General features: G+C 39.6%; 1 protein-coding gene across 1 annotated transcript in view; it reads right to left on the reverse strand.

Annotated features, from left to right (window-relative positions):
* Positions 1-5,579: 5,579 nt before the first annotated feature.
* Positions 5,580-27,288, reverse strand: part of LOC139464136 (thyrotropin-releasing hormone receptor-like) — a 46,162-nt gene continuing 24,453 nt past the window's right edge. Inside the window, exons 3-4 of the mRNA XM_071245671.1 lie at positions 24,413-24,724; positions 5,580-6,465 (exon numbers count right to left, since the gene is read on the reverse strand). Coding sequence (XP_071101772.1) covers positions 5,580-6,465; positions 24,413-24,724 — 1,198 coding nt within the window. The remainder of the gene's footprint in view (positions 6,466-24,412; positions 24,725-27,288) is intronic.

Below are 27,288 nucleotides of genomic sequence, written 5' to 3' on the forward strand. Positions count from 1 at the left end.
TGAACATCGTGTATGTATCTGAACACCCTGCATGTATCTGAACATCGTGTATGTATCTGAACACCCTGCATGTATCTGAACATCGTGTGTGCCTCTGAACACCCTGCATGTATCTGAACATCGTGTATGCCTCTGAACACCCTGCATGTATCTGAACATCGTGTATGCCTCTGAACACCCTGCATGTATCTTAACATCGTGTATGTATCTGAACACCCTGCATGTATCTGAACATCGTGTATGTATCTGAACACCCTGCATGTATCTGAACATCGTGTGTGCCTCTGAACACCCTGCATGTATCTGAACATCGTGTATGCCTCTGAACACCCTGCATGTATCTGAACATCGTGTATACCTCTGAACACCCTGCATGTATCTGAACACCATGTATGTATCTGAACTTTATTTATGTAACTGAACACCCTACATACATCTATACGCCATGCATGTAACCGAACACCCTGCATGTATCTGAACATCGTGTATGCCTCTGAACACCCTGCATGTATCTGAACACCCTGCATGTATCTGAACACCATGTATGTATCTGAACTGTATTTAAGTAACTGAACACCCAACATACATCTATACGCCATGCATGTAACCGAACACCCTGCATGTATCTGAACATCGTGTATGCCTATGAACACCCTGCATGTATCTGAACACCATGTATGTATTTTAACTTTATTTATGTAACTGAACACCCAACATACATCTATACGCCATGCATGTAACCGAACACCTTGCATGTATATGAACATCGTGTTTATATCCGAGCACCCTGAGATTATCTTAACACTGTGTAAGTATCTGAACACTATTAAGGGATCTAAACACCCTGTACACATCTGAACACCATGTGTGTACCTCAGCACCCTACATGTATGTGAACACTATGCATATATCTGAACACCATGTATGTGAACATCCTGCATGTAACTGAACTCCATGTATGTATTTGAACATCCTGCATGTGTCTGAACACCATTATGTGTATCTGAACCGTATGCAACTTAACATCATACATGTATATGAACACCATTAATGTATATCTGAACACCATGTATGTATATGAACACCATGCATGTAACTGAACACCATGCATATATGTGAACACCATGCATGTAACTGAACACCATGCATATATCTGAACACCATGCATGTAACTGAACACATGCATATATGTGAACACCATGCATGTAACTGAACACCATGCATATATCTGAACACCATGCATGTAACTGAACACCATGCATATATTTGAACACCATGCATGTATCTGAACACCATGCATGTAACTGAACACCATGCATATATCTGAACACCATGTTTGTATGTGAACACCATGCATATATCTGAACACCATGCATATATATATCTGAACACCATATATGTATATGAACACCATGCATGTAACTGAACACCATGCATATATTTGAACACCGTGCATGTATCTGAACACCATGCATGTAACTGAACACCATGCATATATTTGAACACCATGCATGTATCTGAACACCATGCATGTAACTGAACACCATGCATATATCTGAACACCATGTTTGTATGTGAACACCATGCATATATCTGAACACCATGCATATATATATCTGAACACCATATATGTATATGAACACCATGCATGTAACTGAACACCATGCATATATGTGAACACCATGCATGTAACTGAACACCATGCATATATATAAACACCATGTTAGTATATGAACACCATGCATGTAACTGAACACCATATATGTATATGAACACCATGCATGTAACTGAACACCATATATGTATATGAACACCATGCATGTAACTGAACACCATGCATATATGTGAACACCATGTATATATCTATACACCATGTTTGTATATGAACACGATGAATGTAACTGAACACCATGCATATATCTGAACACCATGCATGTAACTGAACACCATGCATGTAACTGAACACCATGCATATATGTGAACCTGTGGGTATCTTTTCTAAAAGTATACACTTGCAATCATTTTCAAAACATTAGACATAACACACATCTCTGTGTTACACTGGTAACATCGAAAGTTGTCTCTCTCATGGTTCACAAAAGGTTCAGGCGAGAAGAGACACCGTGTACACTGAGGAGATATACGTGCTGTGTTCGCAAATTAGATTGATGTTAAACCGAATTGATAGTCTCTAAATGGCATTTGAAACCGGGCACCTCTCTGATTAATTGAGAGACTATCACTTTGGTCTAACATTTATCTAATTTTTAAACACAGTACGTTTATCTTCATTCGACCATGGCCGATTTAAAATCGAACTCCTTCGGTCGGCGGAAATAAGTGCGTAATCCCGAATGGCACGAGAGGGGAATTAAACTCGTCTGTGAAAGGGGTTGTAGGTACCTTTCGTTGTGTTTTTTAACATTGTAACGTCAAAAAACATATTCGTCAAAAGAAACATTGTTTACGTCGTAAAAAGTAACAGCTTGGATATATAAGCCCTCCAAATACGACAGAAACCAGTTTACTATTTGGTTTGCCATAGTATTGTACCCCCTGCCGGTCCCGAGGATACTTGATTGACTGTTAAATCTCAACCCTACACAATCGAAGAGTAGTACATTTGTCTTCAGCAGCCCATGCTTGCCGTAAAAGGCGACTATGCTTGTCGTAAGAGGCGTCTAACGGGACTAACTAAACAACAAACATGTTTTCTGATAGGCCGACAAAATAGTGACAGTGGTTGCCCTAACGCAATGCTTTGTGTAAATGCGACTAACATGAGGTTTCCTTGGAAATTGTTTTCATCTTTTAGGACAGTGGATTGTGGCCAAGCGGTTTTAAAGGGTATCAACATGGATCTCCAGCAGGGACAGTTTTTCGGGGAAGCTGGTAGAAATTTATATCCCACAGGAGATATCGCTTGAATGAGATCAAGCGATATCTACACTGTAGATATCGCTGCAATGAAATTACATCACAATGCTTTGCAGACCATTGTGACGTTACTGGTTACCATGACGTCACAATCAAATGACATCACTAATGGCGCTGCTACTGAAGCTGTTAGCAGTACTTTTTACACTGAAGACCCTGCTAATTACTGTCTACAAATTGAAAAAGTTGGAAGAATGATATTGGATGATAAATAAAATTACGTCTGTTGTGTTGATATCAACCATGTTGGTGGTCAAACGGAAGTAGTGCGTCTGGGTTGTATAAATGCGCAGTTAAGCGGTCAATTTTTATTCAATCCAAAATGATTCGCTCGTCACGCCGAAGACCCGGGTTCGATTCCCGACATTGGTACAATGTGTGAAGCCCGTGTGGACATACAGACACAGCTCGGACATGGTTGTAATCTCCAGCATCTTGCTTTGAGTGTCTGGCGTCGTCTCACGCCGACACTGACGATGACCTTGAGATCGCGACAAAAATAGCCTTTGCAGTGGTGTGGGTGAGGTGGAATGATGTGTCAGGCACTTGCATAGGGACGGATGCGTGTGTGTGTTATGTGAGAGAGTGCTCATGCGTACGTTTGTTGCTTGCACTAGTCCGGGCTAATACCGGTTTTGTAGTGCTATCAAGCTGAGATACTGTACGTGCAGATATATAACATGGACACCCCACTCAGACACAGTATACTGACAGTATACAGTCCTTGTTTTACCCCCCTTATTCCAAGCGCCAGGCAGGCTAACAGAAAGTACAGACCTTCCGCTCGCCGAGCAGACGCTAAGCCACGGAGGTGATGTGAATGCAATGACGTATATGTCGTTATACATGAAGCTCATGTAAATATATCGCATGACATAATGTCGACAGCATCAGAAAAAAGACAGTGTGAAGACTGTAGTTTGGTAACACCAGAATAATAGAGAGGACAAGATGACAATGGGCTTGGTATTTGATGGCTCTGTTTATGTAGAGGGGAATGTCCGAGTAATTAACCCTCCATTCTTTAAAGATAATGGAGCAGAGCCCCCACAGGGCCCGAGGCCAATTATTGTTACACTTTGACAGAATATTCTGTTGTGGAAAATATTTGAAAAAATAAACCAGAACTCTTTGTTGTCTGTATTTATACTGCGTGAGTCGCCCTTGATGCACGAGGAATGCGCATTCTTGACCAACTCATGTTATTCCGGAACAAGCCGAATAGCGACTCGTGCCCCTCTCATGGCCATTTTTGCGACCGGGTTCCGTCTTAGCAAACGGGCGTAGTATATATATTTCAAATGAAATTTAAAGCACATCGGGACATGCAGAATTATACAGTTTGATTGAACACATTTAACTGTGTCTTGGGTATATTTTTAGATGCAGGACAAATTTAAAACCAAAAATTATTTGTGAGGGCTTCTTTGACAAAGAACTTGAAATCATACGCGCATTCTGATTGGTTTGTCGTATTTTCGCGCATAACATTCATCGATAGGGGGGATGTGTCTTCTTGCAGCATTCGTGACCAACTCGTGTTATTCCGGGACAAGCCGAATGGCGACTCGTGCCCCTCTCATAGCCATTTTTGCGACCGGGTTCCGTCTGAGCGCAAACGGGCATACCTAAAACAATTGTCAACTCGTTGCGTAATGGTTCACATATATTTCTCCATATATTATATATATTTCAGATGCAATTTAAAGCACATCGAGACATGCGGAATTATACAGTATGATTGAACACATTTTACTGTGTCTTTGGTATATTTTTTTATGCAAGACATATGTAAATTCAAAAATTATTTCGGAGGGATTCTTTGACGAAGAACTTGAAATCACACGCGCATTCTGATTGGTTTGTCGTATTTTCGCACATAACATTCATTGATAGGGGGACGAGTCTTCTTGCAGGTTACGGAAAGGGGCGAGTGGTGACGAATGTTCTTGCGGGTTACGAAAGGGACGAGTGGTGACGAATGGAGGAATGCGTTGTCTGCCGCCGTTGCGCGTGCCTCAAGCTCTGTCGCGAGCTGACATTTACAATGCATGATTCACGGCTCTTCACTTCGTTAGGTCCACTTGCACGTTGTCAATACATGTTGGTGGGAATAATAGGAAATATAGAGCCCCGAACAAAGATATATATATAATCTATTACCGCATTTTTTTCTCGGCAAAGGTTATCTAGTTGCTATAAATATGAACATTGTTGTAGGTAACCTGCTCTAACACAAAATATATTCATATTATTTTGAGCTTTTGAGCATTATGCAAAATTATGAAAATGTTTAATAGTTAATTTCACACCATACCTTCATGTGCCGCCGCAGCAGAGGTTCACAATTACAGGTTCTTAAATCAAACGATGCGGGTACGAGCCCCGCTGGCGACACATGTTTTAGAAAAAAAATGAAATTATTCACTTGTCAATAAATGTAAAAAATAGTCTATTCCAAGTGGAAATTAATTCAAATGCGTGTTCAAGATAATGTATAGTTGACAAACAACTCTCCATGCCTGAAGCGTTCAAACAATAGAATGACGTCACAGATGTGTTTTAAGACAGTTGCTTTTCTACTGGTCTACGTAATGTTAACGACATAGTCGAGACGATCTGTGTGTTGGTACCTGCCCAGTTCAAACGCATCGAGGTCTCTCACATTCGTTAGGTTTGTCAAACACATCTGATTCTGCCGTAGACACAGTCGACGCTACAGATGCCAAAGCTACATCAGTGTTGCCGTTAGTGAGGGTCATGACTTTGTCGGAACTGTGCGTATTGCTTCTACGGGACCGTCTTCGGGAACAACACAGACGTCGGAGCTCGGTGCGGAACTTTTGACCACTGATGCAGTATAGCAGAAAGTTGATGGTGTGGTTGGTGTACATCAGGTTGTCGATAATGGCGTGAATCAGATGAAATACTGCAACCTCATGAGGTGTCTTGGGGAACCAGGCGTAACGCTGAACAATGATGATTACAGCCACTGGTGCTGACAAGAAGAGGAAAGCGAAGGACACCAACATCAACATGACTGTCAGCTGACGCTGACTCTGGCCGGGGCTGTTCCCAGCTGTACCCTTCAGTGTATGGGTAAGATTCTGTTGTTTCTTGGCCGCCCTCTTCAGGTTGGCGATGATGAGGAAGTTGAGGACGAACAATGACGTCATCGGGATAAAACAATACAAGGCAGAGTCTATCCATGGGAATACTTTGGTGACGAAAAATTTGTTCGTTTCGCCGTCATAACCACAAAACGTTGTTTGCTTTGAACTGTCAAAATCTGCCGAGCGTGTGAACAGATTGTGAAAATTAACCCCAAGTGAAAAAAATGCCAGTGTTACTATGACGATGACGGACTTCTTGAGCGTAATGAGTGAATGTGCATGAAGCGGGAAGCTTACAGCCACGTATCGCTCTGCAGTCATGGACAACAGCAGCAGGACATCGTAGTGGATTGTGGTGTAGAAGATGAAGTACAGGATCCCGCATGTCTCGTCTGTGTGTGCATAGGTATAGTACCTGAAACAGGGAAACATGCTTTACACATTGCGTTCACTAAACGCTCGGGGAATCCGTATTAAATGTAAGTTTTAATCAAAATTTGCTTCACTTTAATAACAACTCGAAACATTCCAAACGTGCATTGTGAAGCCGAGAGAACACAATCATCAGGCTGGAAACCCCCTCCTCCCTTGAATCCCGAATACCATATAATTTTTCACTGCATGTCTCACTTGTTCACCCCTGAATCGCAAATAATTCTTCAGACAAATCACAAGGCACATGTCAGAATTCACTCAGCAAAGGCATTTGGTGTTCTTTGTGAGTCTTTCAAATTCAGGCGCAACGTTGCCCCTAAGATATATGATAGAAGGCCATGAAATCAACCATTGTCTGATTGAGAAGTTTTAAGCCCTACACAGAAGGAATATTATACATCTGTGAAATAGTTTGTACAGACATTACATGATGTGATAGAGGTAAGCCACAAAGACATGAGTCAATAAAGCAATTTGTTTCGCTGTTACAAGTCCGTAAAATAAGCAGGGGTCTGTGACCTTTGGAAACTGGATAAACTTGAGGAAGGTGCAGTTTGTTGTTTATCGCCGCACTGAGCAATATTTCAGCTATGTGACGGCGGTCTGTAAATAATCGAAGCTGAGTGACATGCATCAACCAAGTCACTCGATCCAGTCAGTCAGCCTCTTACCACAAACACAGTCGCCTTTTACAGCAGGCATGGGTTGCTGAAGATCTATTCTACCCCGGATCTTCACGGGTCGAGGAACAGGCAGTGATCAAGTACTTGCAGATTGGTGTTTGGACTTACCGTGCTACGCATCTAGAACTTACCAAGCAATACTCGTATATAGCGACACTCCACTTTTCCATAACTAGTGCTTCAACAATGGTGCTTAACTATTGTTTTATTAACATAGTAATGGGTGGATCTGTGTCGATAGATTCTAAGTATCAAAACAAGACAGCAATATGTAAAATATATCTAAACTGGATTTTACTGGTTAAGTAGTATAGATAATGGGGGTTCTGGACCACTTCCACTGAAGCCAGATTCATATACCTATACCACCACTACAGATGGAATTTTTTTATGCCAAAATGATTATGCGATTCAATGATAGTCATAAGATTCAGCTAAATTGGCTCTCGCTCACCACCACCTGGAGCCAATGATATAAATTTTTATAGGTAATGGGGGTTCTGGACCACTTCCACTGGAGCTGGATTTATATACCTATACTGCTACTACAGGAGGGATTTTTTATGCCAAAATGATTATGCGATTCAACGATAGTCATGAGTTGTATTAAACGAAACATCAATATTAATTAATAATGAATAAAATTTACTATAGCCCACGAGGATATTGGAAAGGTGTAGGAGCAATAAAAAATTAGCCACCGCGGCTAAGGTATCTAAAGATGTGGCCAAGGATTGGTTAAAGAAACAAGCGTTGTGGCAAATATATTTACCGGCACCGCGTTATATACCGAGGAAGAAGTTTGATATTTTTACAACGAATGAAGTTCATCAGGCTGACCTCTTGTTTCTTCCACACGATAAGGTAAAACGCAAAACGTATAAATACACTTAAACAGTAGTGGATGTGGCTAGTCAATAAAAAGAGGCTGCGCCATTAACCTCGAAAGATTCAACAGAAGTAGCTAATGCACTGAGTCGCATATATAAACGCGGGCCACTAAAATGGCCTAAGCTATTTCAAGTAGATCCTGGTCGCGAGTTTATGGGATCAATAACTAAATTGTTAACAAAGCACAATGTCAAAATCGTCCGTGGTGAAAGAGAGGCCCACCTCAATCAAGCTATCGTCGAAAGATTTAACAGGACATTAGCGGAACGTTTGTTTGGCTATCAGTATGGGATCGAAATGAAATCCGAGCGATTGAGATAAACCGAATGGGTGACACGATTATCAGCCGTTGTATCAGCGCTGAATAATGAAGTAACGAGATTAATAGGGAAGAAACCATCCGATGCGATTAAAATGAAATCCGTGACTTCCGAATCCTCAGCACCGAGGAGAGGCAAAGAATGAAAACTTCCGGATAGAGTAAGGGTAAGATATTTATACCAGCCCGGTGAACTCAAGGGAGGCCTACGTCGCGCAACTGATCCCATATGGTCCCTTAAGACGTATAACATTAGTCGATTGGTTATGAAAGAAGGAGAGCCTATTCTTAATTATCTTCAAGATGGACTGGGTAGGGCATTTGTACGAGAAGAGTTGTTCATAGTTCCCGACGGTACGGTATTACCACCATAACCATAAGCATAGGTAGTTACACCATCATTATCAATCCATCTCTTTGTATCTAAGGGGGATAATGATGTCTTGTTCATTCTTAATCCATATATCCTATGATTGTAACTTCTTAAAGAGTTCATCTCGTGTTTGAACGTTCTACCGTTGAATAATGATTCTTTATACTGTTCGTGTTTGATATGCTTTTTTACAACATACTTCTTAACACCCTTGGCTTTCCTTATCTCCCCATTATCGGACTTCTATATAGAATACATCTTAGGTCTTAATCCTACATACTCCGCTATAGGGGTCCCAGCACATTCATCCTTCATCTTACCTAACACCTTTTTAGCTACTACGCTGTGCAGTGGATTATCTTTAGGGTAATCGCTCGTGTCGTACATATCTATTTTTTCTGCCATATCTTTATACACATCCTCGTTTCATACCTAACGATAGATATAACTGGAGATTTCTGTAGTGAACTATTTATTTTGTCTTATCCATCAAATTTGGTATGAGTTTTTCTACGTTAGCTAACCTACCATTACCCATCAAGGAGCGTTGATATTCCGACATCCAATCTTTATTAACCATTAATCTTTCGGGAGCTAGCAGATAACTGTTATGATCTTTATGTAACGAACTTGGATATTCCAAGTCAACTTCTAGTATGTACCCTTTATTCTCATCATTATTATGGATATTATGGATATCATTTGAATTGATATTATCGATATCATCAACCATTCAAAACCACACGTGGGTAAAGGTTGACTCATAGCCAATCCGTACAAATTGTTAGCATCGAGATATAATATGTGCGTGTCGGGTTTACTCGGATCGTATCCTTCCACTAATTTATTATTAGCCTTAGAATACCTTTTCGCTGTCATTGATATACCACCTCTTAATCCTTTCTCAATAAACAAGTGCATATCGTAATCTGTGAGTAGTTTTAGTTCTACACCGGTCTTCTTCAACAATGCATCCCACGATAGTTCGGGACTGGAATAGTACCATGCCGGATCCAAGCCGTATTGTTTTAAACACGTCTTTCTAAATATCTTGAATATATCGGCGAGTAACAGTACATCGGTTTTTAAGTACAGATCGTGATAATCGCCTAAATTATTACAACCTAATTTATCCCACACCGTCAGAGCGTGTTCATAATCGGCATCTGTTATTTTAGATTCTGTTAAGTTACTATAGAGTGATTCGAGGGGTGGTAATTCAGTTTCTTCGAATCTAGACCAATCATCCATATATTCGTAAGGATATACACCTTTTCTCAGCAACAAATGATGAGTTATCTTATCGGTATATTGATTTGTTATCGCGAAGTCATCGGAATTGTTCGCATTAGCTAAATTGTCCAGGGAAGATAACAGAAACTGTACTGAGTCTATGAATCTAAGCCCATTACTTTGCTTTATTCTAGATTTCCCATCCTTGTCCCTATAACGTATAGGTTTAGTCAACGAGAAAGATATGTATTTTTCGATATTATTAGGAATGCACGTTAAACCGCCGTCGGTCTTTGAGATAGCTTGCATAATGAGATGTGAATCGTATCCCCTAAGGTTGTGAAACACAACGGGGATGGGTATTGTTTGAGAATTCATTTTTAGTTTCAAGTTACACTTGTTATGCGCGGCTCCCCGATAATTACCCGTGACGTGGCAATGATCTCTTACGGAATCCCCATCCAGGGGTTTATTACAAACATGACAACTCGTTGACTTCTTGTGGGCCCTCCAATCATCCCTCGTCATACGCATGGGTTTCTTACACGATAATTTTTCCCTGATTATTCTCTCTTCATTTTGTAGATATTCTAGGAACTTTCCCGCTGCATCGGGACCTCTGTAAATCACGGGAGCGTTTGTTTTCCCATCATACCTTGCAACTATATATCCAAACCCACAAGGAATATGTTCTTGAGTTTTGTACGTAAAACTACTATCTTGATTATTTTCTATGGGTTTGATAAGCGCTTCGAAGTCGGCGTAAATTACGTACGGTACTGGCATTTGATTACAATAATGTTCAAATTTTAGTATATTTTTTCCCTCTTTAGGCTTATCAATCCTGATATAGCGGTCTGTCCAACACCTCGACAGTCTTCTTTATTCGCTTCTAATAGATCTTGTCTGCTGTACCCATGTAGGCATCTTTCGCAGAAATATTTCTTTTCCTTATGTTTTGTATGATCGTATAATAGCCTGTTTAAACTCTTTATCCACGTATAATGATACTTTCCATCTTTTTCGATCAGAAATGAATTGATTCTGGGAATATGTTCCGGAGCAGAGCTTATCCTGTGTACAACAATTCCTTTAGAATGTCCGAAATTATTTTGCTTTTCCATCTTATCAATTTGTGATATTGGTGTAGGTTCGTCTATACCATCGAAGTTGAGTCCATCATTTTGAGGATAGCTAGAAGGTCTATTTGCAATTTTAGAATCTACGGGGAACAATACAGATCTTATCATCATTCTTAAACAGTCATCTGATTTATTTTTTACGTTAAATATGGCTTTTTTCTTCTTATAATATAGGGGTAAATCTATATAAGATCCACCTTTGAAAGGCATATAATTTGCTATATCTAAATATAAACTATCGATTTTATCCACACCCCAACCCGAACCTCTATTAGTCCAGCGTTCTAAAGTTTCCTGTATCCTCTGAATTGATGTATCTAATGATGCGTTTATAGTATCGGATTGGGTTATAACTTCTTGATTACTACAGAAATATGGTTCGGTATATTCGGTGCTATCGTCTGTGTTACTTTTACTCAATAACATTTTAATCGTCAGCTGGTATTTTATACTATGTAAATCATCTAACTCCTCATTAATTTTACTGGATATGATGGGCTTAATATCGTTAACATCCATGTTGGAATTAATATCCATCTTCCAACCTCTTAGATATTTACCAACGCCAACATCATCATTATCTAGTAAAGCGATCAATTCAGCTCTTCTCCTTCGAGAATAACCTCTCAGCCCACTGTTTCTCGCTTGAGCTTTGAGTTCTCTGACAGTCTGGGGTTTGTTGTATTCCAAACCGAGTAAGGTAATCAATTCAGTTTTTCTCATTCGAGAATATCCACGTAGACCAGGTTGCTTTGCCATAGCTTTTAACTCTCTGACAAAAACCATTGTGGTTGAATGGTATATGCAAAATGAGACAAATGTCTAATTGGTTGTTTTCATATATCTAACTACGTATTCTCCCCAACCTATTCCTCTCATTGATGTAATCTCTCTTCCTAGCATAAATAATCTGGTTCCTGACCCTATCAGCACCGTGTTTCTTACATAAACAATAACGACCTTTGACCCCTATCCCGCATTCAGAACACGTATAGTTTATGTGTCCGCGCCTAATGTAATAATTGTGTATACCACAGTAAATATCAACACAGCGTCGATTACATAGAGTCGTCTTCCCCATGAGTGTAAATTTGCAATTATTCATGGTTAAACATCTATCAGATCATTTGTCTAAATGCAAATCACAGCTACACTAGTGTATAGCTGAAAATCAATACAGCAGTTAACCCAATAATCACAAATGCGACCTCGCGGTTCTTTTGTTCCTCTGACGGTGTATAAAACTGACTCATTGTTGGTCTCGGTATTGGGTCTAGTTTTTTCCCCAAAACAAGGTAGTATTCGTGCATGGCATATTCGACATCATTAAACGTTTTAATTGAATGTCCTTCCTTAATCAGTTGTTCATGAATAAAGTCTAATCTCTTAATTCTCTGCTGCGTATATTGTGACTGGGCTGCTTGGAGTTGTTCCATTGCTTCGTTATGTCGTTTACGCTCCTCTTCAACTTCTTTAGCGTTTGATTCCCTCATACTGGAAAAAAAATAATTACTCCCCGAAAAAGCTAGAGCATTAACAATAGCTCCACCGACCATCATCGCAATTGATGCCATATGTTCAATAATATAAAATATTCAAATGTTTAATTACTTCATTATGTCTTCCGGGATAAGTCCTTGTTTGATGAGCATATCCTTCGTTGCCATTGCTAATCCAATATCCAGAACCATCATACCAATATCAAATCCATTAAAATCTAGCTTGGGAGGTGTGGCTTTAGTAATCATTTTAGCCATACGAGCATAGCCAATGGCCAAGCCGGTGACCACCGTTGAATGATAAGTTGAGTTTACCAACATTTTACTGTCTGTAACTGGAGTAGTCATGCTTCTTATAGCATTATATGGGGACTAACCTCTTATTGAACTTGTTGTTGCATTGGGGGTGACGTTTTCTCTTCTCCGGTCTTATAAAAGAACCATACAGCCGCTATACCAGCAACTCCTACTAGTGCCCATGTTTTAATCGGATAAATATTTGAATTATTTATTATTTTCGCTTTGCGCGCCAGTCCTCCCTTCCTCCCAGCTGCTATTTTTGGGGGGTTCTTAGTAACTCTTGGTTGTTTTTGTGTTTGTGGTGCATTCACATGTGGTTCCTCATTCACTTGTGGTTCCTCTTTCACAATCTGTTGTGGTGTCATCTGTTGTGATTGTGTTTCCGCAATCTCCATTTATATTATTAAGTGGGCACCTATGTTTAAATTGACAATACCTAGCCGTTATTAAAGCTGTGGTGAGTGGAGCTAAGAACATTCCGTATCTATGATAAAACTCACAGCTCACTGAGCTTGTAGCGTGTTCGATGAATGGGTCCTTCTCTAGAGATTCGCATAAATACATGCGATGTTCTGCATGGATAGGGAGAAACGTACTAGCTACGACTGTGTATAGTTGTAATATAGACGAACTTATCGTTTTAGTCATGGTAGCTCCCAGTCTAGACTCGTAACGCGCGTCCAGTTTTTTAATCTCTTCGTCGGTCATGTTATCAATTTTTTCGATGGTATAATTTTCCCCCAAATATTGGGAACATTTTCCACCGGCTACCAAAGCTGCGAGTCTTTCTCTATGTTTATCTAAAGATTTATCTATATCAGGCTCAGATTCTTTGAGCATTTGTTGGTTGAGTTCGTCGCATTCCATAATGTAATACCTAAGGAGATATTTAAGTTTAACATAATATAATATGACATATCCAATAAAACCCGTAATAATGAACTGCTGCAAAAGAATGGTGATTTCGAACCACATTTTAAATGTTCAACTTATCGTATTTTTGCTATATTTGCTATAATTTTCCTATAATTTTGCTATCTTTTTGCTATATTTGCTACACTTTTGCTAAGCAATTGCATAAGCAGCTGGTTGATCAGTTTTTAATACGAGTTTACAGTGCTTCGTTGCCGATAACAGTTTTCTGACTTTATCTCGTTCACCCTTGGTATAAATGACATCATTTTCGCGTAAACATTCCTCGAATGAATCTCGATCTTTGCAATGAAACAGTGCTACCCATTTGGTCTGCTCTCTGAGATCTTTCAGGACAGAGTTGTATTTTTGAGTAAGTATCCAAACGCTATGTTGAGTATGCCGACCGGAGAATGCTAAATACGAAAGCATATCTTTCTTTTTTGTGAGTTCTTTACTCGCGCTGCAATCGTCTATTACAAAAAGGGTTGATTCTCCTTTGTATTTCTCGTGACATACTCGGAGACAGTCTTGTAAACGATCGCCCGGATCGACTCTGTGTACCCCGTCGTCATTCATTACCCAATCTCTCGATAAGTATGTTTTATTAACGCTTATAGTCGGGCACAGAATAATAATATGATCGAAAACGTCCCGATAATGACTTTGTAAAATATCTAGAATAAAGGTGGTTTTTCAACAGCCCGTTTGCCCGCATATGATAGTGCAGTGCGGATCTTTAGGTAAAAGATTATTAATAGATTGCTTGCACGAATCTCCCATTCTGTATATTAAGTTGCGCATCCATAATCACATACAAATATATGTTTAATTTACCAGCTGATTCCTGGAGCTTCGTTATCTGTATGGTGGCACCCTCGCTAGCATTTTCTATTCTCCTCCCACTGCCGTGTAGTTGGTCATCATCCGTTGTTCGCATGTCGAGCCATAGCGTGTACTTCGTGGTGAGGTATTCACCCATCAATACACTTCCGAGAGACAGATCTTTCACGACCGTGTTAACTTCCGGGGAGCGTTTTATAGAAGGAAGTTTTTTAATCTCATCCCACTGGTGATACGCTAGCATTGCTTGGCTATATAGTTGATTAGGAACGCCCTCGATAGTCAGTTCTACTTTTGTAATCTTGGGATTGTAGAACTTCTCGGTATTTCTTTTAAACGCATCGGAGGGGTCCTCGAACAACATTAACGACCTCGTGGGGACGTTTAGATTTATATTCCACATCGTATCTTTTCTGTCCCTCGTGATCTTTCGGTGTCGCAGCACGCGATCGTACAAAATGGCTAAACTTCCTGAATAATGGTTACGAATTTGTCTGGCTAATTCGGGATCCGTTATCATATCGTACTCGAGCGAGATATTGTCAATCGAATAGCTAGCATCATCAGCAGCTCTGATTACTCTACCGTAGTCGTTAAAAGTGAGTTCGTATTCTAACATATCGCCTAGGGATGCTTGATAAAAGGGCATGTGGGAATCTAGTAATTCAAAGTCTAGGGGAACATAGAATCGGTTACCTAATGCGTCGGCAATGGCCTTATCTTTTTCGTTGGTATCAACACCATTTTCAGCGCCCACGCGCAGTCTCAATGTGTTCTTATTACAAATACCTTGGTACTGTAAGTTTCCCCGCTCTTTATCCGTTCTCCAGAGATCCATGTAACAATAGTATACATCGCTATCGTCGATACTCAAAACTTCATTACCGCTAATTTTAACGGCGATTTTCTTAACGATAGCACGACCTATGTTCTGAATGGGCTCCCTGTTAACGTCGGTAGAAGTCAAACTAATCGTAAATGCTAGTCGGACAGTTCCCGGAACTAACACATCGTGTGCGCCGAGATTAGGAAAGCGAACCAGAAGCGTTTGATTATGATCGATGGTACTAGGTTTATTAGTTATAGTTACAGACTGACGAATTGCTTTGACCCCTAATGGATCTCGAAGTCTACGTTGTGGGTTTAACTTACGTCCGTATTGCGAAGACATTGTTATATTGAAAACATGTACCCTATGTTTAATATAAAAATGGATGACTATGATCTAGATACATTTGATAACCATGATAACCAGAATACAACCAAAGATACTGATGAAACCAGTTTAAGTGGCACGAATCTTAACGATGAACTTTTAAAATCAACCGTCGATGATGAACTTTTGAAACTATCCGTTAATGATTATTACGATACCTTTAAAGATGTTAGTCCTATTGTTCGTGACTATTCAAATTTTACAATAGATAGTAAAGGAATATTGCGACTGCGTGGCGAACCGGATATTGACCTTATGCATTCTCGTACTCGTAAGCCCCTAGCCTTGTCTACTATAGCCGGTAAACACGGCATCGATTTTGTTCGTAATAAATTAGGTTTTGTAGACTACTACCGACGAGAAAAACTTCCCGCGAAGACTACTAAGGATCTTCGAACCATGCAGACTAAACTCGATAATACAGATGATTTGGGAGCAGCCTCGAACGTGGTCTCGGACGGACTCGATAAAATCTTGGGTACCTACTACGATAATTCTATGTCACGTTTATTTCCATCCTTGGAGAACGAGATTACGGAATTACAAGGTCTTGACAAGGCAATGCAAACAATGCGAGGGGAACTCATGAATAATACAGCCAAGATATCCGAACTCGACAAGCATATAGCTTATGAGAAAACAAAACTTGTTGATGCGCGCGATGAGTTCAGTAGACGCAGCGTAGCGGAAAGACTGCGTAACCTAGAATACGAAAGACCGGCCCGCCTCGACGCGGCTTCCAGTAATGAAAAGGCACTTCGTTTCACAAATCAGTAGAATTCGAGAAACTATCGATCAAGTCCTTAACAATGACACTACACTGGCCGATAAAATTATAACATTGTTCAGAGAACAGGGAATAACAATTACCAGTATTTTAACCGCGTTGGGATTTATTATATCGACTTTGAATCTCGTTAACTGGTGGCAGTACAGGTGGTAGTACACCGCCCACACCGCCTAACGATAAAAACGGGATAAAAGAGTGGATAAAAAAGCATTTAAAAGTATTAGGTTCAGCACTGGGAAAGCTCGCTGAGAAAGCCGCGGTCGCACTTCCCGGTATAATAGGGAGTATTGTTTCCTGGCTATTGAATTTATTAGCTAAGACCACCACTTGGCTTAGTCAAAACTTGTGGGGGTTCATCGTAGCAATTGCAGGGCTGTTGTACGTATTCGCTAAGAACTATTTAACCAAATCAGTTCGCTAACCAAATCAGTTCATTAACCAAATCATGAGTAAACCAACCGTGACTCCACCCTCTACAAGCTCGGTTTTTTCATCGATATGTTGTTGATTTTTAGCCACAATATGTGGTGACACTTGTGCGTCAGTAGATGTTTGTGAAACATGTGGTGTTTGTGGCTTGACTATTCCCTTTTCACCCGTGATCGTTTGCGTTATTAATTCGATGTTCATATCTGACTTTATACCTGGTTTTTGTTGATCGGTAGCAATAACAATTTTATTATTATAGCCTATCACTTGACCGATCTTAAGTTCCATATTACTCGGAGACATGTATAGTCCTGGTGCATAAACAAAGTCCACTTTAGATTGAGCGTACTGTAATGCATCTTGAAAACGCTTTATAGACGATGGTATGTCAACTGGTGAATTAATGGCGTCCTCCACGTTTGAGACAAACTGTTTTTGCGCATCGAGCGCCGTCCCAGAACCGATAATGGACGTTCGTGTTTGCGATTGCGCTCCGAGAATTGCCCATACATAAGTTCTTATCGATTCATTAACTCTTACAAATCCTGGGTTAGTAAAATTATTTTCCGTTTTATCATTAAGAAATTCATTCCAAGCGTCTGCGGTATCGTTCATTTGTACAAATTTTTTAACAATATAAATTAAACCACTCTTAAAACTCATAATATCCCCTCTCCAATCGTTACTATAAAGTTCCCAGCCTTTATACCAATCACCGGTTTTATGCCAATGATCATATATTCTTGCGTAAAGTTTGCTGGTACTATACAACTTACCAAAATTAACTGGAAATTTATTAAGTACTTTATATACATAATCGCTTTCTTCTTTGACGGATATTTTTTCCTTTGTGTAAGGAACACCTAGACCATGGTTTGCTCCTTTAATACACCAATCTTTACTTGTAGAAACATTAAATTCCTGACAAATACGCTCATACGCGGACCTATCATAATTATTATTTGTGGAATTCCACGCTCGATCCTGCGGTAATGGAGCACTAATTTCTTTAAGTATACGTCTAATCTGATAGTACACGTGAAATGTTATAACAGACTTATTCAGTTCAAATCCTGGAGCGTAAAGAGATACGCCACATCCCGTTGTGGCAAAGCATACGGCAAAGTTTAACTGATTCTGCCAAAATTGCATCGGATTGTGAAACCAATCGTGCACCATTTTATCGCTAGTTGCCGTGACCCTGTAATTTTCAAAGATATCGGGGAATTTAACGAAAAATTCAGCACCAGAGGCAGTTACTATAATCGATTGATTAGTAATGTAAGTTGATTTCATATTTAAGTTATGATATAGTATCATTGTATATCTAATATGTATATTACACTCCAGGGAATAACAAATGGTCAGTCTATTGAACTGCTTCATACTATCGATAACTCGGATGGACAGCTCGAAGTCGCTATCTGTGATGTAACGTATTACCCACGGTGGACCAATATAAATGCTGCAAAAGATAATAATAAGATGATTGTACCAGGTGAAAACAGGGGTATGGAAAAACTCATTATTATACCTGATGGGTATTACAGCGTATGGTCACTCAATGATGAAATTTTTAAGTCTAAAGGAATTAGTATCACACAAAATGAGTCGAATGGGACAGTGAAAATATACACTGGAGAAAAAGGTATAAGTATTGATGAGAACTTAGCAATTACACTTAGATTTGGACAGTCAGTAGTATTACCAGCCAACAAACCAGTAACTGTATATGCATTACCCGATTTAGTTCCCTATAAAGAGTTGTGCATCCATCTTGATCAGATCAGTACGACGGATAATATTCAACAAGAAAGTCCTTCAACTCTACTCAGATGTGTTCCAGTTAAAGATGAAAAACACAATAGTGGTAGAACGGAATCTTCCTCAACATTACAATATAAAAAAATAAAGAGGGGTATTATTTCAGACCTCAAAATTTCTATATTAGATGTAAAACACCAACCTGTACATATAGGATACTTAAGTGTAACACTCCATATTATATATAATGGTTGATTCCATATTTAAGTTATGATATAGTATCATTGTATATTTGATATGTATGTTACACTCCTGGGAATAACAAATAGGCAGTCTATTCAACTGCTTCGTACTATCGATAACTCGGATGGACAACTCGAAGTCGCTCTATGCGAGGTAACGTATTACCCGAGGTGGACCAATATAAATGCTGCCAAAGATAATAATAGGATAATGCTATTATCCGCACGTGGTACTGTCAAATCCATTGCTATACCTGTTGGGTATTACAGCCTAAGCTCACTCAATGATGAAATTTTTAAGTCTAATGGAATTAGTATCACACAAAATGAGGCGACTGGGACAGTGAAATTAGACACTGGAAATCCAAATATAATTTTATTGGAACAATCAGCTACATGGGAATTTAGTCGCTTAATTGGCATACATCGGGATGTTAAATTACCCGATTTAGTTCCCTATAAAGAGTTGTGTATCCATCTTTACCAAATAAGCATGACGGATAATATTCAACTAGAAAGTCCTTCAACTCTACTCAGATGTGTTCCAGTGAAAAATGAAAAATACAATAGTGGCAGAACGGAATCTTTCTCGTCATTACAATATAAAAAATTGAAGCGTGGTATTATTTCAGACCTCAAAATTTCTGTATTAGATGTAAAACACCAACCTGTACATATAGGATACTTAAGTGTAACACTCCATATTATAAATAATGGTTGATGCATCAGGCCCTGGAACGCTCAGACAATGTAATACAATTGCGCTTTCCGATCTCGGAGACACAGAAGGATTCGGTAAACCCGGTAACAATGGTAAGTTATACGCTTTACACTTACACGATAATGTATACAAGCGGAAAGAAGTTATATTCCTGGAAAATCTAGAAGATTTAAGCGATGTCGACGTTAGTAGACTCCTTAAAACCACTCCGTACAATATTATTTACAACAGTGAGAATAAATGGACTATGGTGGAAGCAAACATCAAGTGGCTACTGAATATCGTCATTACCCCACCTTATGTGATGATGGGTAAGGGACATAATTTAACTAAGATAATAAATAGTGGTATCGTACTCGCGGCTTATATCCCGTCAAAACGAAAAAGTGTGTTAGTCACTCCCCTGCCAGAAAAACCAGGTCATATGTTATATAGTCGTCTGGCAATCCAAAATGTTAGTTTAAATTTGATTGCTGAATTCTATGATATTAAACTTAACTTGAGTGCAATACCTAATATTTCTACGCTTATTATTGAAGTCTTGTTCGGAGATGCACCGGAAGATGCCTTCGAAATATTACCAGGTCTATCGATTAAATGGCTCAAGAAACACGAGCGTCAACGTTGCAGTATTATTCATGTCGGAGCATCACCCGTTGCAACCCTCGAGGGGGTTCAAATTATTAAAAGTGGTAGTATTTCTCTTTCTAAGATATTCTTGCCGTATAATATACATTTGATAAGGTTGATGTCTACTCTCAAAACATTTAAGCAAGACCAATTAAAGACTATTATATATTCGTAATATACACTATGAGTTTATATCCAGCGCTCGATGAAGCAATTGAAAAGATGGGAACTGTTGATGGATTTCGATTACATCAAATAAGCGACATAAAACATCGAATAGAGAAGGATAGGGAGTTTAGACTTGGATTGTATAAAAAGTATCGCAAAGCCGTGAATGCTCCGGACGGAGTTGACACCGCTCTTGTAGTGGCTAGCATGGGACTCGGTGTAGCCGGTGTCGGTTTACTATCAACTATAATCGCTGCGCCTATCGTGCTCGGCATGGAAATAACCGCTGGAGTCTCGGGACTGGCAGGAATAGCGATAAAATTCATTTCTCGTAGGTTACAAAAGAAAGCATTAAAACAGAGAGTATTCGAATACTCGCCGAAGCAAAGTTGAACAGCATTGAGGATCACATTTCGACAGCAATGGCTGATTGTAAGATATCCGAGGATGAGTTTCGTTTAGTGCTGTCGGAACTCACCAAATACAATGAAATGAAGCAGGAGATTCGTGGTATTAGCGAAGATGAGAAAAAAAAGTTCATAGAACAGGGGAGACAACAAGCGCGTCAATTATTCCGTGCCAAGACCAAAGAACTGGTTGGAGATTAAAAATAAATTGCTTACTATTGTTTGATCACATTTAGACAAATGCTTACATAAGTATATATAATAATGGAAAAAACTATTAAATGGAGAGAATTACCACAAGGTTTTTATTATATCAGTGATGTCAAACCAACCAAATACGGTAATCAATTGTTTCTTATCAATTTACAAGAAGAGTGTAGTTATATAGTCTGGTCTCCTAGTAAAATGAACGAAGAACTTAATAAAAATGTTGAATATCGCTTTATTGATAAAAATAATGAAGAATATTTTTATTACCATTTAGGCTCATCTAAAGCAATGATTGGCCCCAGGTATTGGTGAGCTAGAGCCAATTTAACTTAATCTCATGACTATCGTTGAATCGCATAGTCATTTTGGCATAAAAAATCCCCCCTGTAGTAGCAGTATAGGTATATAAATCCGGCTCCAGTGGAAGTGGTCCAGAACCCCCATTACCTATAAAAATTTATATCATTGGCTCCAGGTGGTGGTGAGCGAGAGCCAATTTGTCTGAATCTTATGACTATCGTTGAATCGCATAATCATTTTGGCATAAAAAATTCCATCTCTAGTGGTGGTATAGGTATATGAATCCGGCTCCAGTGGAAGTGGTCCAGAACCCCCATTACCTATACTACTGGTTATATATTTGGGGGATTATCTGGCTCGGTAAGTTACCCCTATACATACACACATTGCTGTGTTTGGGCAGATCCGTGTCACATACCTTTATTTACATCAACAAGACATGGGCAAACAAAAACAACAAGCCTTTGGAAAATAATTGATTCCACAATAGAAATTAACGACTGTCTGTTGATATACCACAAATCGTACACGCAAAATTCAGGAGATTCAAAAGAATTATTTCGAAATATGTTAAAAAAACTTACTTAAACATACAGTAGAAAGGTGTCATATATTTGCATTAAATACTGAGATTGGGGTAATCTAAACATGCGATGAATCCTGTTTTGTTTATTTAAAGATTAATTGTTTATTGTTAAGCAAGTTTCTCTGCAGACATTGTAATATGCAGCCACAATCCGACTCTTCTCGCATCAAATTACGGGGATATGTACGCGGGCAGATGACCACGGAGTACGCTGATCACTGTGTCGGGGTCGGAGTGCGCGACTGTCGGGTCTAAAATTGCAGTGATTTAAACGGTCCTTATCATTAGTGTCGGATAAAACCGAGAATCGGATTAACGAGACTTGACTGTACCTACTGAAATTATTAATGGAAAATCAATGTACACTGTAATATATCTTAGGGGTTTAAACAACCTAAATGGGTGACGCACATATAGTCTGGCTTATTAAACCTGTATGCTATGCTATTCCTACAACGTATTTAGCGTAATAACAACTATGCCAAAGCGGTTGTATTTTATATACAACATATATTTTGTATTTTGATACATGTCTTTACTTGAGTACATAATCGAGTCTTGACCAGACAAACCAGTAATTGATACTGTACGCAACCATCGACACCGTCAGGGTACGATGGCACACAATCAACCAGTTCACCAACCATGACCACCCCAGCCATGCACGACAAGCACAGGCCATTGGGGAATCGCCATAGGTTTTCAATGTTAAAACGGCCGTATTGTGTTGATTGTATGCGTTTAGACATTCGTCTGTACATCTCAAGACATGATCGATATGACATTAAGTTATTGTAATAAACACACACAAGAGTCCCCCCCCCCCCCCCCCCCCCCCCACAATAGCAAAATGCATCACACCAAATGCTCCTGGTTAATATATGTACCAAGTGGACGGAAAAACTTTCACGGTTTTGAAGTTTTGCTCTGGAATCGAAATACGGATGGACAGACGGACAGACAGACCTGACGATGACTATATTCCCCCGCATTATATGCGGGAAGGATAATTGCAAATGCATAAAGTCTTTGTAAGCGTTGCCCATGGTAGGACAAGTTCAGTTATGAAATAAATGAGAACTGAATTGCCGTTTCAAGCAAGTAAAAGACAAACAAATGCCACTCTTAACTTAATATATCTGAGAAATTCATTGTTGAAATTATCAAAAACACTGTGGCACTCAAAACAAAAATGTATTAAGTAATATCTCTAGTCAAGCAGATACGTTTATTCGGTTGTTGTGTTTTATTGTATTGGTTTTTTTGCACAGGCATGTGCACTTGTGTGTGTGTGCGTGTGTGTGTGCGTGGGTGTATGTAGAATGATGTAACTTGGGGATAGTTCTCTTTGATATTTTACTTGAAATGATTATTACATAACAGATACCAAACTGAACCAAACATTTATAATATATATTGACGTGCAAATAATATTTCTAAACAAATCACAATAAATTGTGTACAATACAGAAAAGGTTTTGTCCAGATACGTTTGAAAAAAATTCCATTCAGGCCTCGAAGCTGAAAAAATTAAAAGGCTTTGTTTTGGTTCTATATGGCTGCATGGTATCCATATACCAACATAGAAACGTTCAAGAGGGACACATCTTGTCTCGGAATCACACGAGTTGGTCACGAATAAGTAAAGAATGTCGGAAACAGACGGAAACCTATAGAACACATTCCAAGGTCATAAAAGAGTGCAATTTGAATTTCATTTACTGAAAAAATAATGAAGACATGTAACATATACAGGAAATATTTACGAACATCATTCCTTTTTCAGAATTTTGAACCTGCATACTAAATACGATTTTATTTGCGTCCCGCGTACCACACTGCCGAGTCCAGAATATCCTCATGATACCGTAACTGACGTGAATAGACGGCCTGGAGCATGATATGGTGTCGCGGCCGCTATGGGACGATCATGGCGGAGGAAGAGTAACACAGGTCGTTTCGACTGCAGTATTTTGGTAAATGCCCTACACTGAGCAACAGGTGTTATGAAACTCTTCAACGATTGTACATGCCTGTGTCCAGAGATAGACATAATTCCCAGGGCAAGAATCCGACAACGTACACGTTTTTAGTTACGTCAAAATGGGCTGATGTCATGTCAGCTCATTATGACGTAACTAAAATACTTTATTTTCGCAAGATAAAGTACCGTAGGCGTCTTTGATCTTTTAGCGTTCATAAAACCCCAGATAGAACAACTATCACAATGAATGACATGTGAAGATGTTAATTAACCGCGACACTGTACCTTCGTAGATAGAACACCAAGTCCATGACGAGAATGAGACTGTCCATGCAGGCAATGGTGGCTAGGTACAAGCACGTCGTCGTCTTGCGAAGTGACGTCATCACCAAAACGCAGAAGGAGATGCTGTTGCCGATGACGCCGAGTGAGACACAGATAGGAACGTAAATGAGGTGGATGTACTGCGCAACACGCTCCTCCATGTAGTTGTTGATGTCGTCGGTCGGTAACACTGAGGCCGTAGTGGATGAGAGGCCGCTGGTAACGTTCTGTTGAGGCAACATAATATCGCCGTTTCCTCCAATGACAGTCTCCCTGCAAAACCCGACTGATTCTTATCTTACAATTCAATATCCATTATTGTACATTTTTCTCGAATGTGGTTGGCTAATTTACCGACTGATTGACTCGGTTTGACTGGGAAGTTACTAATTACAAGGTCATATCAACATAGTGTTCATTGTGGCGTATAACACCACATGGAATAACGTTTTGTTCAATGTGTTACTGGCGGCAGTAGTTGTGGCGCTAAACCACTTCACGTTAACTCACAGTGAGATTCCTATAATGTATCGTTTCTTCAAGGGTATTATCTAAATAGGTTCATTTGATTTATCTGCAGTATGTACATTTGAATAAATTCCCTGGTGGAAACTCGGAAGTGAAAATATGAGTCGACCTCGTTGACTGTGCAGTCGATTTTCAACATGTGTACAGAGGAATCTTTGATATCCAACTCCTTAACCTATAACGGGTGATAATTAGGAGGGGAACTGAACATCTCCAGGTTACTGTGGATGTTTGGCATTGTCAGTATACGTATGATTGTATGTAAACGCATTTTCTTTCGCAAACACTGAACGCAAATGTTTTGAACATTATAAATAACTGAGGTATAATCCCCCCTCCAACCCCCCCCCCCCCCCCCAAAAAAAAAAAACCAAAACAAAATAAAACAAAAAAAAACAACCATGTACAAGCTATGCTAACACTGCCTATACACAATGTCATCCTCTACCAAGTCATCACAATTTGATACATTGCCAGGTCTACACAATGCGATATACGTGTAACTCTACCAAGTCAGCACAATGTATTACACTACCGAGTCAACACAATGTCACCCACTACCAAGTCAGCACAATATGACACACTAGCAAGTCAGCACAATGTGATATACTACCAGGTCAACACAATGTGTTACTCTACCATGTCAACACCATGTGATCCACTACCAGGTCAACACAATGTGATACACTGCATTATGAACACAATGTGATACACTACCAAGTGTTACTCTACCAGGTCAACACAATGTGATAAACTACCAGGTCAACACAAAGTGATATACTACCATGCCAACACAATGTACTTTGTGATACACTACCAAGTCAACACCATGTGATACACTACCAAGTCAACACAATGTCATCCACTACCAGGTCAACACAATGTGTTACTCTACCATGTCAACACCATGTGATCCACTACCAGGTCAACACAATGTGATACACTGCAATATGAAAACAATGTGATACACTACCAAGTGTTACTCTACCAGGTCAACACAATGTGATAAACTACCAGGTCAACACAAACTGATCCACTACCAGGTCAACACAATGTGATGCACTACCAAGTCAACACAATGTGATACACTACCAGGTCAACACAATGTGTTACTCAACCATGTCAACACCATGTGATCCACTACCATGTCAACACAATGTGATATACTACCATGCCAACACAATGTACTTTGTGATACACTACCAAGTCAACACAATGTGATGTACTACCAAGTCAACACAATGTGATACACTACCAGGTCAGCACAATGTGACATACTACCAAGTCAACACAATGTGATACACTACTTATATAACACTATGTAAGACACCATCCTTATACCACTATGTAGGACACCATCTGTATAGCACTATGTAAGACACCATCTACATACCATTATGTAAGACATCATCTGTATAAGACTATGCGAGACACCATCTATATACCATTATGTAAGACACCATCTACATACCACTATGTAAGACACCATCTACATACCTGGAGTTATGGGAATGGCGTCCTTCTGGAGGTAATGGTGGTGTGTCTAATGGAGCTGTAGGTAGAACGTCCCCCTAGAGTTATGGGAATGGCGTCCTTCTGGAGGTAATGGTGGTGTGTCTAATGGAGCTGTAGGTAGAACGTCCCCCAAGAGTTATGGAACGGGCGTCCTTCTGGGTTTTTTGGCTACGTGTCCTGCTGAAGCTGTGGGTAGAACGTCCCTCTGGAGTTATGACGGTATGACGGACTTCTGGAGGTATTTCTTCCCTCGATTCTTTAGCACGCAAAATACCGTAACCAGGGAAGTGCAATTATTAGCTAAACGAAAGTCGATAGTATTTGCATATTAGTTGCTGTGTAATTGTTTAAGTAATTGCTGCAGAGTATTGGGCCGTGTGTTTTCTTCTTCCCTGTGTGCCTGTATAGAGTGGTGGGGATGGGAATGTGAGGATATGTGATGGGAACGGATCACCGAGGAAAAAGGGGTAAGGACGTGTGCAAGGCGCATCGATGTACACGGGTTACTATCATCTTTCGTCATAATCGTCTGATTTACTAGTCACAGTTTTTTATACAACTCCGCATACCTGAGTAGTATAAATGATGGGGGTAATGGACTGGGTGATGATGATGATGATGATGATGATGATGATGATGATGATTGCATCAAAATGTAAATATGAAATGTAGATTATGTAATCAATTTAATGAGACTGTCCAACACATTGTCAGTGGATGCCCAGCTTTAGCACAAAGACAGTATCTTAAGCGACATGATGGAGTGGTTCGATGCTTTTATTACCGTCTTCGCC

Source organism: Haliotis cracherodii, unplaced genomic scaffold, assembly GCF_022045235.1.
Source record: "Haliotis cracherodii isolate W230 unplaced genomic scaffold, xgHalCrac1.p SCAF_16, whole genome shotgun sequence".
Lineage (NCBI taxonomy): Eukaryota > Metazoa > Mollusca > Gastropoda > Lepetellida > Haliotidae > Haliotis > Haliotis cracherodii.